Source organism: Oratosquilla oratoria, chromosome 18 (genome assembly GCF_046742065.1).
Source record: "Oratosquilla oratoria isolate Oo_2021 chromosome 18, ASM4674206v1, whole genome shotgun sequence".
NCBI lineage: Eukaryota > Metazoa > Arthropoda > Malacostraca > Stomatopoda > Squillidae > Oratosquilla > Oratosquilla oratoria.
Genome location: NC_134794.1, coordinates 38,199,192 through 38,216,105, shown reverse-complemented (window position 1 = coordinate 38,216,105; position 16,914 = coordinate 38,199,192). Strand labels below are relative to the sequence as shown.

Here is a 16,914-nt window from a genome sequence, read left to right as displayed (position 1 = left end):
TTCCCTTTATATTGGTTAAATCCTCTTCCTCTGGGATGAAAGAATGGTGAAGTACAAAAATAACTAATTTTTACTTATACAATGATACAAGGGATGAGAAAGAAGGTGCAAGAGGATATAGCATGCAACCCTCTTGATGCATGTGGCACTCACAGGTGCTGATGGCATAGATGCCATGATTCCTATATCTATAAGCCTAGTCTATATTCCTTTTTACATGTCTTCACACATTCATTTTATTTCTTTGTTTTGTCTGAGGAAGGTGTAAAAAATTCTCATTAGCTACCTTTCTAAATCCTGCTTGGTATTACATTTATACATCATCATCATGGCATTACTTCCCTATGCCATCTTCATTCATGTGACCTCTATTGACCTCTGACCCCCAGTGGGTTGCGTCCATTCTTTGAGCTCCTCCATTGCAACTTTACATCATTTTCTCCTTGGGAGGTGTGTGGCTAAAAATCTTAACTTCATTTTTTCTAAAGTCCTACATTTTATTGTAGTGTTTATGGTACTATATATAGTTGTGACCATATAGATTTGAAGTGGCACACAAGACATCGAGCATGAATATTACATAACACATTATGTGGCACATCACAACACATTATGTGACATAGTTCATTACATTTCAATATGGGTATTGTATGGGCTCTTTTCCAGATTGTTGGAATTTCATAGTGCATTTAAAAGCAATTGAAAGTATCATTCAAGGCCCTTCTTGAATTTATTGTGTGAGTTTTTCAATTTCTTTATTGCTGTTTCCATATCTTTGTTGGAGAAGGGTGATGATGGTGGTGGTGTTGGAGGGGTTGTCATATATTTTCCAATTGTTTTTTCTCTTGTTGATTATTTTTGTGATATTTGTTTATTTGCAGTACCAGTTCTTTTTCTTGTTTTGTTGGGTTTTTGCTTTTAAGTGTCTCCTTTTTGAGGGTAGCTTTCCTCTGTGAGTAATTAGGGTTGTATATTTTTCTGTAGTCTCTTAGAATATATCGCTTGCTGGCTTTCTGAATGGTTACTACTATCTCATCTGTTGCTTTCTCAGTGAATAAAATCTGGTCTATATTGATTTTATGACAGGGTAGACAGGAAGGCACTGTGCGAGGTTTTGCAGATATATAGAATTGGAGGAAAGCTGTTAAGGGCAGGCAAGAATTTTTATGAGAGTAGTAGAGCTTGTGTTAGAATTAGTAATGGGAGTAAGTAGTTTGAGGTAAAGGTAGGACTTTGCCTGGGTGTCATGTTGCCATGGTTTTTTAGTATGGATTTACCTAGTTGTATTATTTGGGAATCGGAGCTATGCTCGTGGTGACCCGTTTTTTGTATCTTGCCAGATCAAGTTTGCTCTTCAATTCTTGTATTATGTTTGCACACACTATTTTTTCATCCAATTTGTTCGATATATCTATCACTCTGTGTGGGAAGCTGTTCTTTTTCAGGTCTCCTTTGTATCTATCCTTTCTGAGTTTCATTGTATATCTTCTTGTCTTTCCTCTGTCCCATTTTAATAAGTCCTCTCTATCAAGGCGTTCTTTTCCTTTTATAATTCTGTAGATGGTTAGTAGGTTCCCTCGTTCTCTTCTTTGTTGCAGGGTTGGCAATTCCAGTTCAGAAAGTCTTTGTTCATATGTCTGGTTTGAAAGTGTTGGGGCCATCTTTGTCGTTGCTCTTTGTATTCTTTCTAATTTTCTTATATTCTTTTTTGTACTGGGTGACCATATCAGTGCTGCATATTCCAGTTTTGGCCTTATCAGTGTTTGTAATATTTTCTTGATCATTTCCTTATCCAGGTATTTAAAGGCCACCTTTATTGATCTCAACAAATTGTATGTTTCTCCAACTATTTTATTTATATGTTTATCTGGCAACATGTCTTTGGTGATGATTACTCCTAGGTCCCTTTCAGAATTTACTTTCTTTACTTCTTTTCCATCAATTTTATACTGTCCTGATATTCTATTTTTGCTTTTATGTTGAATTCTACTTTCCATCTCTTGCTCCACTCTGAGACTTTGTTCAGATCACTCTGTAATGAGTCACAGTCTATATCAGAGGTTATTTTCTTTAATGACTTTGCAATTCATATAACTTTCAATGCCTTCGCCCATGTCATTTACATATATAGTAAATATTATCGGAGCTAGTACTGACCCTTGTGGGACGCCACTATTAATTTCTTCCCATTTTGAATATTTGTCTCTGAGCACCACTCTCATTTTTCTTCCATGTAGGAAGTCCTCCATCCAATTCAATAGTTTTCCATGTATGCCTCCTATTGTTTCCAGTTTATATAGCAATTTTCTGTGTGGTACCTTATCAAATGTCTTTTGTAAGTCCAGGAAGGCACAGTCTGCCCAGCCATCCCTTTCTTGCAATATATCTATCAATCTTGAATAGAAACAAATTAAATTAGTGGTACATGATCTTCCCTGTCTGAATCGAGATTGCCTCTGGTTCAGTATATTATTCTCCTCCAGATATTTTGTCCATCTTTGATGATTTTCACAAATCTTAACTTTTGTGCTCATTAGGGACACCAGTCTATAATTTGTTGGGTCTTCCTTATTTCCCCCTTTATATATTGGCACTACATTGGCATTTTTCCAGCCTCCTGGTAGTTTTCCTTCTTTGAGTGAGCATTCAATAATTTTGTATATTTTTCCTGTTAGTTTGTCTATACATTCCTTCAGTATCCAGTGAGCAACTCCGTTAAGGCCATGGGTGGTTTGGGAGGTAAATGCAAGGGTAATGTGTTGGTTAAAGAAAATGGAGAAAAGTGGGAGGTAAGCCAGTTGTTGTTTGCTGACAACACTGCACTAGTTGCAGAATTTGAGGGGTTAAGGAAGTTAGTGATGGAGTTTGGGAAGGTGTGCAAGAGGAGAAAGTTGAAGGTAAATGTGGGTAAAAGGTGATGAGATGTACAAGGGGAGAGGATGGCAGCAATTTGGAAGTGAGTATTAAAGGAGAGAGGCTGGAGGAAGTGGATAGTTTTAGATACTTGGGGGCCTAAGTGGCAGGAAAGGGAGTGGAGGTGGAGGTAGATTGTAGATTGAGAGAAGCAAGTAAGTGCCTCTGACCCAGGCAGTGAGTGGAAAAAGCCTTTGGTATATGTATATATAACAAAGGTCAGATAAACTAATCAGAAATAAATTGTCATAGTTTAACCACTTCCATACGGTGACGCCTACGTAGGCGTCATGAGGAGCAAGTGGGTGCGCGATGATGCCTACGTCGGCGTCTTGATTATATTTATTGTAGTCATACCTACGTAACCTCCATTCTCTCTAAACTGGCTTCATCATATTTTCTATGGTTATCAAAATTCACAGGTGAAAGAGAACGAGCGATTGAGCACAGACTTTATTTTTTATAATGCGATTATTATGACGCAACATCGCACATTGGGCAGCTAATGCTGCCAGACGTGCTATGTGCCTCGGAGTGAAGAGGTTGTCTTAAAGTCATTAGGTATAGCTGAAAAAGGTACAAAGTCAGAAAGTAGAAAGAATAGGAAAAAAAGAAATGGATAACTCAGGGAGACTACTTAAGCAGAGGACAAACAGGAGAGGTCAGAGAGAGATGAGTAATTCAAGGGCTGTGGGAGCAGGAACATATAGTGTCTAGTGTATGAACTTATATTTTCATTTTCAGAAGTGTCTTAAAATCTTCCAACATAGTAAAAGCATATACTGTAATAAGAGAAATGAAACCCAAGGTATACTGCAACCTAACATTATTCACTCATTGACTGGAGTAACTTTTAATGATGTGCTGTTGTCAGTTCAATATACCTACAGCTACTCCCACAAGGTGGGTCCCATCAATGCAACCCAGCCAGAAGTAGGTGTAACTCTTACTAATGATCTCACCACTGCCTGGTGTTCTCACCTCAGAGAGAGTCACTACATCCAATCTAAACTTCCTGTGCTGGGCTGATAAAGGGTAGTCAATTGTCCTGGGAGAGTGAAAGAATACTCCAGGTGCTCACATGGAGAGCTCATATTCATGTTGAGTCTGGTTCAACATGTTTGTGCTTTATTTGCAACACTGGCAAACTACCTACACAGTGGGTTTGGTGATTTTGACAGGGTCTCAGGTTGCTCATTTGCCCCCACCATACATGTTATTCATAGTTGCCATATGCCTATGTCTATGATTTGGAGACTAATCTCCACCAAAAGAACACTAATAGCTTTCAACTTGTACCACCTCTTATTTTACTGCCTTGAATTTTACCTTTATTCTATGACTATACTTTTTCTGTCTCAGTATTGTCCAAAGTATAGAAGGACTGAGTATAAGCAGTGAAATATAATACTGGACCAAAGAGGTTAGATACTGGACCTTTTACATCTGCCTAGGCACTAAAGGCTTATTCCCCCATATAAAGGATATAGCCAGCCAAGGCATCCACCCACATTTGTTTCCCTTTCATCTTAGCTCTTCATGGATGAAGGATCATCCCTGTCTTCTGCCCATTGCCTAGGTCAGAGGCAGTGCAGCAAAGTATAGCACATCCACAGCAGTGTTGCAAGACACAGCACATCCCATTTACTTGGCAGCCCGCCCTCCTTGTCACCTCATGCAAAAATAGAGAAGATGGAGAAATCTCTTTGGGCCACATCAATTTATCGTCCATTCACAACCATTCTCCACTTGTACTTATCTCTTGCCTTCTCCCTTCCTGTTAAACAGACATTCCCCTTTTACTCAAGAACCCCTCCACACCCTTGATCCCCACCTCCCCAAAGTTACAATTGTAGTGTGAAAATTATAACATCTTTTAATACTTTTTAATTGCAACCTGTAAGTCAAATTTCATATCACAATAAAAATATTATCCACTCAAACATCATGTAGGATAGTTATTTACATTATAAATTTAATTGTCAAAATATGTATATAACACTGCGATGAACAACAATCTTCATTATCCTGTGTAGTCATACTTATACAAAAGCATTTGATTATGGTAGCAAAGTTTGATCTGAATCACATTTTCTTCCATGACTTCACAGGATGAAGTTGAAGTGGTCCTAGTCAACACAGTTGATGAAGTTCTCCAAGCAGCTTTCCAAGATGGCTTTCCACATGTTTATGATCTAGGTGATGATACACCAACAGTCACAAGTAAACTTTAAATCTTGGTAGAGGTGATTTACATATCACCTTGTCTTTTATATTATATGTATATTATATGTGGTGCTTATTGTCACAAAGGACAAATTTCTGTCAGCTATTATTACAGATCATATTTTGCTTTTAGAATCATCCAGTTGCCACTGAGCAGTTTTGTTATACATTGAGAAACTATTTAATTTGAATGGATATCATGCAAATTTTCATGCTTCATTCTGGAGCAGTTTATGAAACTGCCAATTGTGATATTTTCATAGGGTAAGCAGAATTGTGATGGAAATCTCTTTTTAGGGTGTTTATACAGGAAACAAATATTAAATCAAAATTGTATTCCTAATATCTTAATGTATTTGAGCAATGTTCTTATGTACATGGCACTTCTAAGTTGTATAACCTGTAAGCATAGCTGATGTATAGGCCAGTTTTGCATTCAAGTTGATTAAAGTGATAGCATTATAAATATCTTGGATAGTCTTTATGAATGTTTATGTTCTGGGACATTATTTATGTAATATTTTGTGAATAAATTTAATTTTTAAATTCTTGTATATTATTTTTATCAAAGGTTGGCTGAATCAAAGCACATACCTGCATCCTAAACAAATAAAACCCATTCAGCCCTCCCTTGCACCTTTGTAATGAAGGTGTACACACCACGATCATCACCTGGCATGGAATGTGCATGATGTCACCCATGATCTGATGCTTCTCTGCCAGTGTGACCCTGCTTGACCTAACCTAACCTAACCCAGTGCAATTATATAATTATGCACCACGCCAGAGCAACGGGAGGATCCTGAAATACTTGCCTACAGGACATCCATTACATCCCTTGAGTGGCAAGATGTTCCTTTTCACAACAACCACACCATCCTCTGTGACATCAGTACCGGCCGACTAGGACCCCTCATCCCAGCTGCCTTCTGACATCGTGTTCAATTTAATACACGGCCTGTCTCACCCTTCAGGGCGTGTCACTGTGAAGCTCCTGAAGCAGAAATTCATCTGACACAGCATCTCCAAGGACGCAAAGGAGTGGGCCAGATCCTGCATTGCCTACCAGCAAAGCAAAATTCATTGCCACAGTGAATCGGGCATCGGATCATTCCATCAGCCCCAACAACGCTTCGCACATATTCATGTCGACATCATCGGCCCACTCCCCCCGTCGGAAGGCCATCATTACCTCTTCACCACCATTGATAGATTGACCCGCTGGTTGGAGGCCATCCCCATGAAGGATAGTACTGCCTCATCCTGTACTACAGCATTTCTCAGTGGATGGATCGCCAGATTTGGCCTCCCGGAACACGTCACCTCCGACCAAGGAACTTGCTTCTCGTTGTGGCTGTGGCACTCCCTTGCTGAACTCCTGGGTACTACAGTCCACCACACTACCTCCTACAACCCTGCAGCCAACGGCATGGTCAAGCGAACCCACCGCTCACTCAAAGCATCTCTTATGGCACACTGCAGCAATGGCTCCTGGCTACCCCAACTACCATGGATACTCCTTGGCCTTCAGACAGCCATCAAGGATGACCTCAACGTGTCTCCACCAGAGATGGTCCTCAGCCAAACCCTCATCGTGCCCGCAGAATTCTTCCCTTCACAGGATTCTCCTGAGAGCATGCAGTAGCTGCGACACACTGTCGGCAAATTTGCCCCATGTGTGCTGACACATCACCGGGAGGTCTACACATTGACACACACTTTCCTGAGGACGGACGCTTACACCCCACCACTCACCCGTCCCTACACTGGCCTCCATCTTGTCCTTACATAAGGACAAGACCTTCCGCATCTCCATCTCCAGCAAGCCAGAATGGGTTTCTATCAACCGCCTAAAACCAACACACCTCAACACTCCGCCCACCAAATTCTCGCATGCAGGATGCCCTCTGAAGCCAAGGCAATTTTGAGAGGGGAACATTGTACACACCACGATCATCACATGGCATGGAATGTGCATGATGTTGCCCTCGATCTGACGCTTCTCTGCCAGTGCAACCCTGCTTGACCTGACCTAACCTAACCCAGTGCAATTATGTAATTACGCACCACGGGTAACTAACTACCCACATAGTATATATAGCAGCTTCCGCCACATGTAAAATCAGTTCACTCGTACCTTACAAACTCACCAAATCCTTTCTCTTCACCAATAGTAGCATCGCTACAAAGGGTTGCCTAGTTCCTTGCCATGCTGCTTTGGTAAAAAGCTATGCAGCAGGATCCAACCATCTTGTCTGACAATGGTTCTTGGTCCCTCCCATGGATCTCTCTGAGAAGAAAAGTTAGATTTTTTTTTTTCTTCTTATTTCTTTAAATCAGTACAATACTATTTTCACAAGGGGGCAGAGAGCGGGCGTTGCTGATTATGGTAAGTGAGGCAGCCTTGCTGTGAATGTACTGTGTCTTGCTGCATTGCTTCTGACCCAGGGCAGTGGGTGGGCTACAGGGATGACCCTTCATCCATGAAGAGCCAAGATGAGGAGGAAAGGGTGGATGGAAGTAGAATGAGTGGGAGTGGGTACATTACTTTTGACTTGGCTACCTCCCATATGGGGGAAAAAGCCCTTGATATATAGATACATAGATGATACAATTTCTGTGTCACTGACTTATAATGTGAAGGAAGCAGTTGCTAGCTTTATGTGAAAAATGGAGGAAATATAGTCAAAGTTGGAGATTTATTAAAAGTGGGTATCAGGTAAATTATTCTCTTTGGTGAATGTCTCACGGGACTACCATTTGCAGATATCCATTATTGGTCCCAAACACTAAGATACAAGTCTTACAATATGGTCTCTGGATTGTATTTACCTAGTTGTAATATACAGGAAAGGAGCAACGCTCACTAGGTCTTGTCTCTTACTTTCTAATTTATCATACATAGCCTCAAATTCAGTGTACAGTTCCAAGTTAATCTCTATTCTTGATTTCCAATTATATTTAACCACTTCAGTACAACTCAAATTCTCATGCACAGCATCGGCTGCCATATGTAATTTGCATCACACTACTCACATTATAAAATATAAAGTCACTGCTGTATTACTTGTTCTCTTTTACTCTGAGTAATAATAAACACAGAAAACATGATCAAACCAGTTCACAGAATCCAGGGATAACTCATGTACAACTACAAAAAATATATATAATCTAGAGGCCGACACTGGCATCCTTGTGTACCCGCTCACACCTCATGACACCTATGTAGGCATCATTGTACCAAAGTGGTTAAGTATGAATTAATGTGTTGTTCAAACTTGGCCTATATCACCTTCTTAACTATGACAAGTATTTATACACATGAAAAACTATTTCTTCACATCCTTTAGACATGTATTTTTTCTTGAAATGTTTCCATGATCTCTTAAAGCACATGGGCATGTTCAATATCTCACTCCACCTAATACCTTCAATACCCATTGCCCACAAAATTTTAAGCCATCCCTAGTTGCCCTCCAAACCCCCCCTCCACCCAAGTAGACATTTACCCAATGTTCTTATTTTCTTCTTCCTTTTATTCCTCGGTTGTGAGTTAATGTCCTTCACCCAGCCAATTGTTCCATCTTATCCTTAACCTTTCCTATTCCTAGACATTTAGTCCACCTTCTCCTTAACCTTTCCTAATATTCAGTGACTCCCTTCACTCCTCCCCGTTCCCCCAGTTCTTCTTATTTAATTTCAGTCATGCATATTATAACTGTACTTGAAAAAGCTGAAACAATTGAAACGTCATACTAATAATGGCTCCGTCCTCACAAGGTGTTTATTTTGATAGACTTGTCAGCAATTGCCACTTTCATACAACACACACACCACCATCACCTGTGCAAGCATGAGAAAACCCTCCTATCATGCAATGAGCTTGTGATGGACACATGATCAAGGGAAATGCCTAACATCACCATCCACCCACATAAACACCATACTTTTTATAATAAAACACACACACCACTCACATGTGCAAGCATGAGAAAACCCTCCTATCATGCAATGAGCTTGTGATGGACACATGATCAAGGGAGATGCCTAATATCACCATCCACTCACATAAACACCATACTCTTTATGATAAAACAATAAGAAAGACATATCAAAACCATACACCTTTTATAAACAAAATGTAATTTACAATTATGGTTTGGATAAATGTATGAAGTACACAAAGAAAACATTGTAATACTAGGTGAATAGCATGAGGTCAGCAGTTCTGACCTAGGACACCCGAAGACCAGCAGTCAACTGGCAATCTGATAGACACAGTGCTAGCAATTGGGCATCACCCCAATTGTACTGTGTTGATTGATAGATTATACTTATAAAGATACTTTTATTTCTGTTGCATCCCCTGACAAGGGTACACCAGAATTTGGTGGCAGTGAGCTACCACATTCTCCAAAGTGCCTAGCCAGTCGACTCTTATTCAATATCACCAGCCTCCGTGATCATCAGAGCAAATGAGTGCAACACCACATTGAGAGTGAAGATTGACAGGACCCCCCCCTGGCTCCCCATCTTCAAGGTTGGACCAATGCCACCCAACTACAATGCAACCCTACAAGTGCCACTAGGACACACCAGATTGACCACCATCTCATCACCACAAGATCCCTGACTCAACATCATCACCATTGTGAGACAATGCAGGGCATTACTCCTAACTTTGTACTCTGAATATCAACTGTCCACACTTATCACCTTCTTAGGGAAGGACGACTCAACCACCTCACCACTCATCTGCCATTCATTAGACAACACCCACAAAGAACATGATTCATTGTGGAGGGTAAATACTACACTCACCTCTAATATATATATATATTTTTTTTAACAATTGTACCTTTCTCATACTACATTTAAAATGTCTCGTAAAAATTGAGATTGTGACTCCCAAACAAGTAGACTTGTGTCTTCTGTTGATGAGTGCCTTATCCCACAGACCCCAACAATGTCTAACCCCTTGCCTAACCCTACCATTACCAACCCAAGTCAAACACCCTCCTCCTGCCAATCCAAGCCAGGCAACAGGTTCCCAAATCATCCACCCTAACACCATCCCAGGCCAGGCACCTAACCCAACTGTCACCCAATCACCAATCCATAAACACTATACCCTCTCTATGTTATCTACTGACATACCAACCTTTGCTAAGTCCAGTGGTGTCACAATCCAAGAATACCTGGATGCATGCAGAGTTCACTTCACCAACTTCAACATCACAGATGAGAAACACAAAATCACCATCATACAACAACACATGAACCCAGGCGATGAATAAAAAACCCTCTCACTTCTCAGATCAAAGCTTGCCATGGGTATGACTTATGATGACTATTGCAATGAACTCAGACAAACCTATAAAGAATATCCATTGGCTGTTTAAATTTTTACAGTACACTAGACATCCCCCCCCCCCTCATTCCTTGCTTCACCAAATTGTCTCACAGGTAGACAAAGTTTCCCAAGTGATGAGATCATCTCCGTCAAATGCCTCTCTTTGGGTTATGACAGATTCTCATGGAACTAAATGAATCAAAGTCAATGACATTCAATTTTTTTTTTAAATAGCAATGTACCTCATTGCCTTGCTCCCCAGATGTGAACAGGAAGCCCACCAACATAACCTAAAGATAAAGACACCATCCCTTGCCCCTGTGTCTTAGATATCATTCAGAAATGTGGTATTCATAAATTCAGCCAGACACGTCCAGTCAGGATATACACTACGCCAGTCTTTTCGACCAAGCATACCCACCCACCTTCAGCACAAAATCCTTATGGGTAGGACAGCAAGGAACCACTAGTGCATCATACACCTTACAGATTCTCATGACACACAAAACTGTCACCTCAGCTCACAACATCATTTCTGGATTATTTCTGCAGCTTTGCCATAACACAGACAAAGCTGCAGAAATAATCCAGCCATACCTTGATACACTCAACACATGGTTCATCACAAACAGACTCAAAATAGCTCCAACCAAATCTACAGCAACACTTCTCACCAACTGGACAAAAGAACACAAATACATACCTCATCTCTACATCAACAACACTCTAATACCACACACAAACATACCGAAAATTCTTGGTGTAACATACGATACATCCATGTCTTTCAAACAACACATCACAAACATAAAAAACAAATGCACACCTAGATTTAACGCACTAAGTCAATCACTGGAACAACGTTTGGACAAAACAAAGAAAATAATACAACAATATACAAACAATGCATATGCTCAGTGATGAATTATGCGAGTCCTGCATGGGTTCCTAATCTCAGTGAGACACCACAACACCCTTCAAATCATACAAAACAAAGCTCTAAAAACAATTACAGGCTGCACAAATACAACACCTACAGACTATTTACACCATGAAACAAAAGTCCTCAAAGTCAAGGACCACCTCGACATGAGAGGCACACAAACACTTGCCGCAGCCACCACAAACACATCACACCCGCTACACTACATAGCAGAACACCCACACACACCAAGAAACATTAAAACAACACCCAAAGACCTGTATCACACACAGATACTCTCTTCTCTTCCTCCACAACCACCAAATACCAGCCTCCGGAAACATACTCATAATCATATCACTCACCGCTCCATTAACACACTGAAAGACAACACATTGCTGCATGCCAGACCCCCTGATATCCACCCTTCTGAATCCTCTCTCCCACGAAAGGACAGATTCCACCTGGCCAGACTGCGGTGCGGCCACCACCCAGCACTTCTAAGCTACCAGAAGAGACTGGATGACTGCATTGTGAACAGCTGCCCAGGATGTAACACTTCACCCCATACCATACAACACATAATGGAAGACTACATTGTACACAATCATGCATGCAAACAACACAACATATACTCTATAAAGGATTTGTAGGAAAACCCAGTTTCGGCTGTGGCATTCCTTGGGGAGATGGGACTCCTCGGACAGACAGTCTAGGGAACGACAACAACAACAACATCATGTCCCTCACAGAGCAGTTTCATCCAAAACAGGCATCACCCAAGGACACAATCTTGCTCCTTTGGGGAATACAAAAAGGCTTCATACCCCAAGACCCCCTAGCTCCTCATACTACGGGTGCACAGGCACTAACATTTCAAAGCATGGTCAGATACATAGTTTCGGCTGTGGCATTCCTTGGGGAGATGGGACTCCTCGGACAGACAGTCTAGGGAATGACAACAACATCATGTCCCTCACAGAGCAGTTTCATCCAAAACAGGCATCACCCAAGGACACAACCTTGCTCCTTTGGGGAATACAAAAAGGCCTCATACCCCAAGACCCCCTAGCTCCTCATACTACGGGTGCACAGGCACTAACATTTCAAAGCATGGTCAGATACATAGTAACAACCTTCCTGATTGATACAGGCACAATGATTAATCTGTTACCAGAGGCCATAAGCATATCTCTCAAGGATATATTCCCTACTTCCCGACCTTCTCTTAAGAGATTGACGTTAGGCGGTTTCTCCCTTGATTTCTCCACCATTGCTCTCTCACTAAGTATAGGCCCATTCACTTAACCAAATTGCATCATTCATGTGGAAGAGTGGACGCTCAAATGTAATGCTATTCTAGGGCTGGAATTCCTGTCGGCATATAACATAAACATTCGAACAAAAGACACTAAATTTCAAATAGATGTAACAATACAGATGCTCCTCTACTTACATTCATTTGTTTTACATTTTTTCAATTTTACGTTTGAACCAACTAAAAAAAAATTTGTAAATTTTTTTTTTAGTGAATTTTTGAGTTTAGCGCACTCTACGTAGTATGAGACGTTCAAACGATACTTATGCATGACGCTGCGTCCATTGTTTACATGGCACAAACGACAGCCTGAACGTGCCTTGCCTCCTCTTCCTTCTTCTCCACCATCTCACTTTATGTTGCTTGAATTTAATTCATTTGAAATTAATGTTATCATTTTACAATGTTATGTTTATAATTAATGATTTAGGGGTGTTTTATAAGATACGGTAATAGAATTTATGGATGTAAAGTACAGTATGAATGGTCATACATTACTGGAACGTACAGTAACAACTTACGTTTTCACATTACGTTCGGCTGTTCGGAATGTAACTAAAACGTAAGTTGAGCGTGTGTAGTTGCCTTGCCAAACCCTGGCTCCCTAGTGGATGTTGTGACACCATACCCAGTACTGCACATTCCGCGCAAACCAAACATTACATTACATGCTCCCACGAGCTAATAAAACCCATATGCAAGCAGGACCCAGGTTCCTTACAACACACAGCCACGACACTTGATGAGGCCTTCACTCCAGACCTTCTCCCAATGAGACCTCATCCGTGACCTCCGATCCTATTAACCATTAAACCTTAGTGTTAGTGATATTGAGTCTCATTTTCCCTGGCTTGTCCGTACCAAACCAAACCACGACACTATCTCCCATTTTTTACGTTACTTGTTAGGTGCTCACTAATAGTTAAAAATTAATCCAGAGTATTCTCTCCCCTCATAGGATCAGTAATCATTTGTTTTAGGAAATTATCCTGGACCACATCTAAGAAAAAAATTCGCTTCCTGATCTACTAAAATCTCCAAGTCAATGTTTCTACATACATACATACATATACCAAGGCTTTTTCCCCCTTACTAGGGAGGTAGCCAAAAAGGAAAAGGCATAAAATCATTCCCACCCATTCCATCCCTGAATACACTCCACACCCCTCCCATCTTAGCACCTCCTAGATGACGGGTCATCCCTGCACCCTGTCCACTGCCCTGGGTCAGAAGCAGTGTCGCAAGACACAGCACATCCACAGCAAGGCCGCTTCATTAAATCCCATGATCACAACTTTTGCAATGGGACGCCCTGCGAAATTCATGAATCAGGGAAACCGGCTGCTCATTGCTGAGGTTAGGTCTATATAGGACGCCAATAACAAGTTTCTTATTCTTGCCTATAATCTCCACTCGAACAGATTCTATACTATCCTCTTCAATCGAATTGTTGGTAATACAGTTTACTGTATTTCTAACGAAAAGTGCTACTCCTCCCCCACTCCTACCAACCCTATTCCCAAGAAAATAAATAATAAATTATATCCTTCTATCTCGATTTTCGGAAAGAAATGTCTATTAGCCATATTGATCCAGGATTCAGTAATAGCTACATCATCAAATATCTCTAAGCATGCTTTACCTCGCAGTAAATTTTATTACGCTTCTGCTGTTTGTATAGTAAACTTTTAGTTTATTCTCCCTCCACCTGATTTGGTGATTCTTTACACAGTCCCTCACTGAGCTGTTTCTATTGCCTAAACTATATTCTGATGCTTCCCCCCCCCCCATGTAATATATCCGAAAAGACTTTGCTCAAGGGATTCAGCAAGGAGCCAAAGTCCTCTGGGCGACAAGTGCACCCCGTCCTTTGTATATACGAGTAGATGGTTCTTACCGTAAAAGCGATCCCAGTTGTCGACAAATGCCCATCCTAGCCTTACAATATTTTGTCACCCTGCAATTCATTGCAATAGCCCTGAAATGCCACATGCCTCCAACTCAACGCCTCAGAAGGATTCCACATACAACAGGGACCCCTCCCTTATTCCTAATCTTATCTAGCACATCCCGAAACCATGCAAACAATTCTTCACTCCCTAACTTACCTATGTCATTCCCACCAGCACTCAAACAAACAATGGGTTTCACACCCCCGACTATACACTCTTCACCTATCCTTGCCCCGTGGAAACACACCTGGGTCCTATACTTCCTATCTTTGTTGCAGAAGGCCCTTTCTAAATACCACAGCTGGGTATCTCCTACAACCAAAATCTTACCTGTGGGCAGGAACCAAGTGACTGCCCTATCTTACTTCTCTTGCATTTTCTTCATTTTTTTTTTTTCTTGTAAACCCATTTCTCATATAAAGTTAAGAGATTCTGTGGGGCACCCTGGAGTGAATGAATGTAGGCCACCATTTGTGTAAAAATGATCTTGCATCCTCTGTATTTTTCTCCCATGAAGAGTCAAGGCATGTTCTGACTCGTACAGCTCCCCTTACAAGGTGGACAAGACCATTGGTGTGCATAAATTGAATGGGACGAGTTTTTACTTAAAAACTCGCCTCACCATTCCACTCCCATGCAAGTGGAAAGTGAACCCTGGTAGAGCAACCCCCCCCCCTTTTTTTTTAATGCCTACCTGCATGGTTGAGGCTGTTGGGAACCAAAGCACACAGTGGGTCCTGGGAATTGAACTCAAGACCACCTGGTCACAAGCTTGACACTGTATCCACTAGGCTACTGCATGGCCCCTACTTAGAAAACTAGTTACCTAAAAAATTACCAACAGCTCCCTAAAATACACTGCCCACCTTCCACTTACTGCCTCTCCATTTATCACTTTTACATCTGTGCCTTTTAACTTTTCCTCTCTACTTTCCTCTTCCTTCCAAAGTAACTTTTAATTACTTTCGATTTTTTTACGTCATACTCCTCCCAAATTCACATCTTTCCTTTATCTTTTGTATATATTGTCCTACTTTGCAATCAGTCTGTGAATGCTGACTTCTCTACCTGCTTCACTTCATCATCCCATCACTCACTACCCTTCCTTCTGCTCCCTCCCATCCTCTTTGTTCCACATAATCTTTGCACACCTTGTCACTCCCTCCTTGAAACACCCCAAGTAATTAAAATTATGTGAGCATGTAAAGCACCTGGGTTAGATAGGGAGGTACAGTAATAATAGACTGGCTCGTAAGGTTGTTTAATGTATGTCTAAGGGAGGATAGTGTCTCAGAGGACTGGAGGAGTGCCTACATAGTTCCATTTTACAAGAGAAACGGGGACAAATGTGTGTGGTAGTTTTAGAGGGATCAATTTGTTGAGTGTAGTTGGGAAGGTTTATGGGTTTCAATTGAGATGGTTAGGAGAGGAACAGTGTAGGTTTAGGAAAGGGGTCAGGGAGTTGTTATGTGTGAATATTTTCACACAGCCCAAAGGGATTTCTCCTTGTCTCAGGCATGATAGTGGGTAACCAAAAAAAAAAAAATCTACATTGGCCGGGGGTCCAGAGGCAGAGCCCCCCAGTAAGGTCAGGGGGCTGCGGGCCTAGGCTGAGTCTCTGGGCTGAATTGCTAATAAACAAATGCATGCAAGCTGTTCCATTGATGTTGCTATCGATATAATTTGGCCAAAATAAAATCTACCTCAGTCATCACCTTGCCATATGTGCACATGGGCACCACACCACACAATGCTACACAAAACAAATCACTTGCGGGCCAGCACAAAATAACCACTTACACACAGGTACAGCCAACATACAAATCGCCCACAACTTCACATCAACCAAAAATTATTTGACCACAACAAAATCTTCTGTTTTTTTAACAGGATTATTTATTACAATTGGGAATTAATGACAAAAAATCAAGATCATTGTCAGGAAAAGAAAAAAAATCAGAATTCAGATTTAAATCAGAATAATTTCATGCCTGTTGTCTTCCCTGTTTCTACATGAGGGGGGGCTGCCAATTAAGTGAAGCGGCCTTGGTGTGGATTGTGTCTTGTCACATTGCTTCTGACCCATCATCCATGAGGAGCATAGATGAGAGGGAGAAAATGGTGGTGGATGTGAGCAAAATGGTTGGAAGTAGGTAGGTACATGCCTTTTGACTTGGCTACCTCTGTTATATGGGGGAAAAAGCCCATGGAATAGAGGAAAAATAAATAT

The 16,914-nt window shown here is 41.1% G+C and overlaps 1 protein-coding gene across 1 annotated transcript in view; it reads left to right on the top strand.

Annotated features, from left to right (window-relative positions):
- Nucleotides 1-5,685, top strand: part of LOC143035156 (lon protease homolog 2, peroxisomal-like) — an 83,733-nt gene extending 78,048 nt beyond the window's left edge. Inside the window, exon 18 of the mRNA XM_076201789.1 lies at nucleotides 5,025-5,685. Coding sequence (XP_076057904.1) covers nucleotides 5,025-5,147 — 123 coding nt within the window. The 3' untranslated portion in view covers nucleotides 5,148-5,685. The remainder of the gene's footprint in view (nucleotides 1-5,024) is intronic.
- The last annotated feature ends 11,229 nt before the right edge of the window (nucleotides 5,686-16,914 follow it).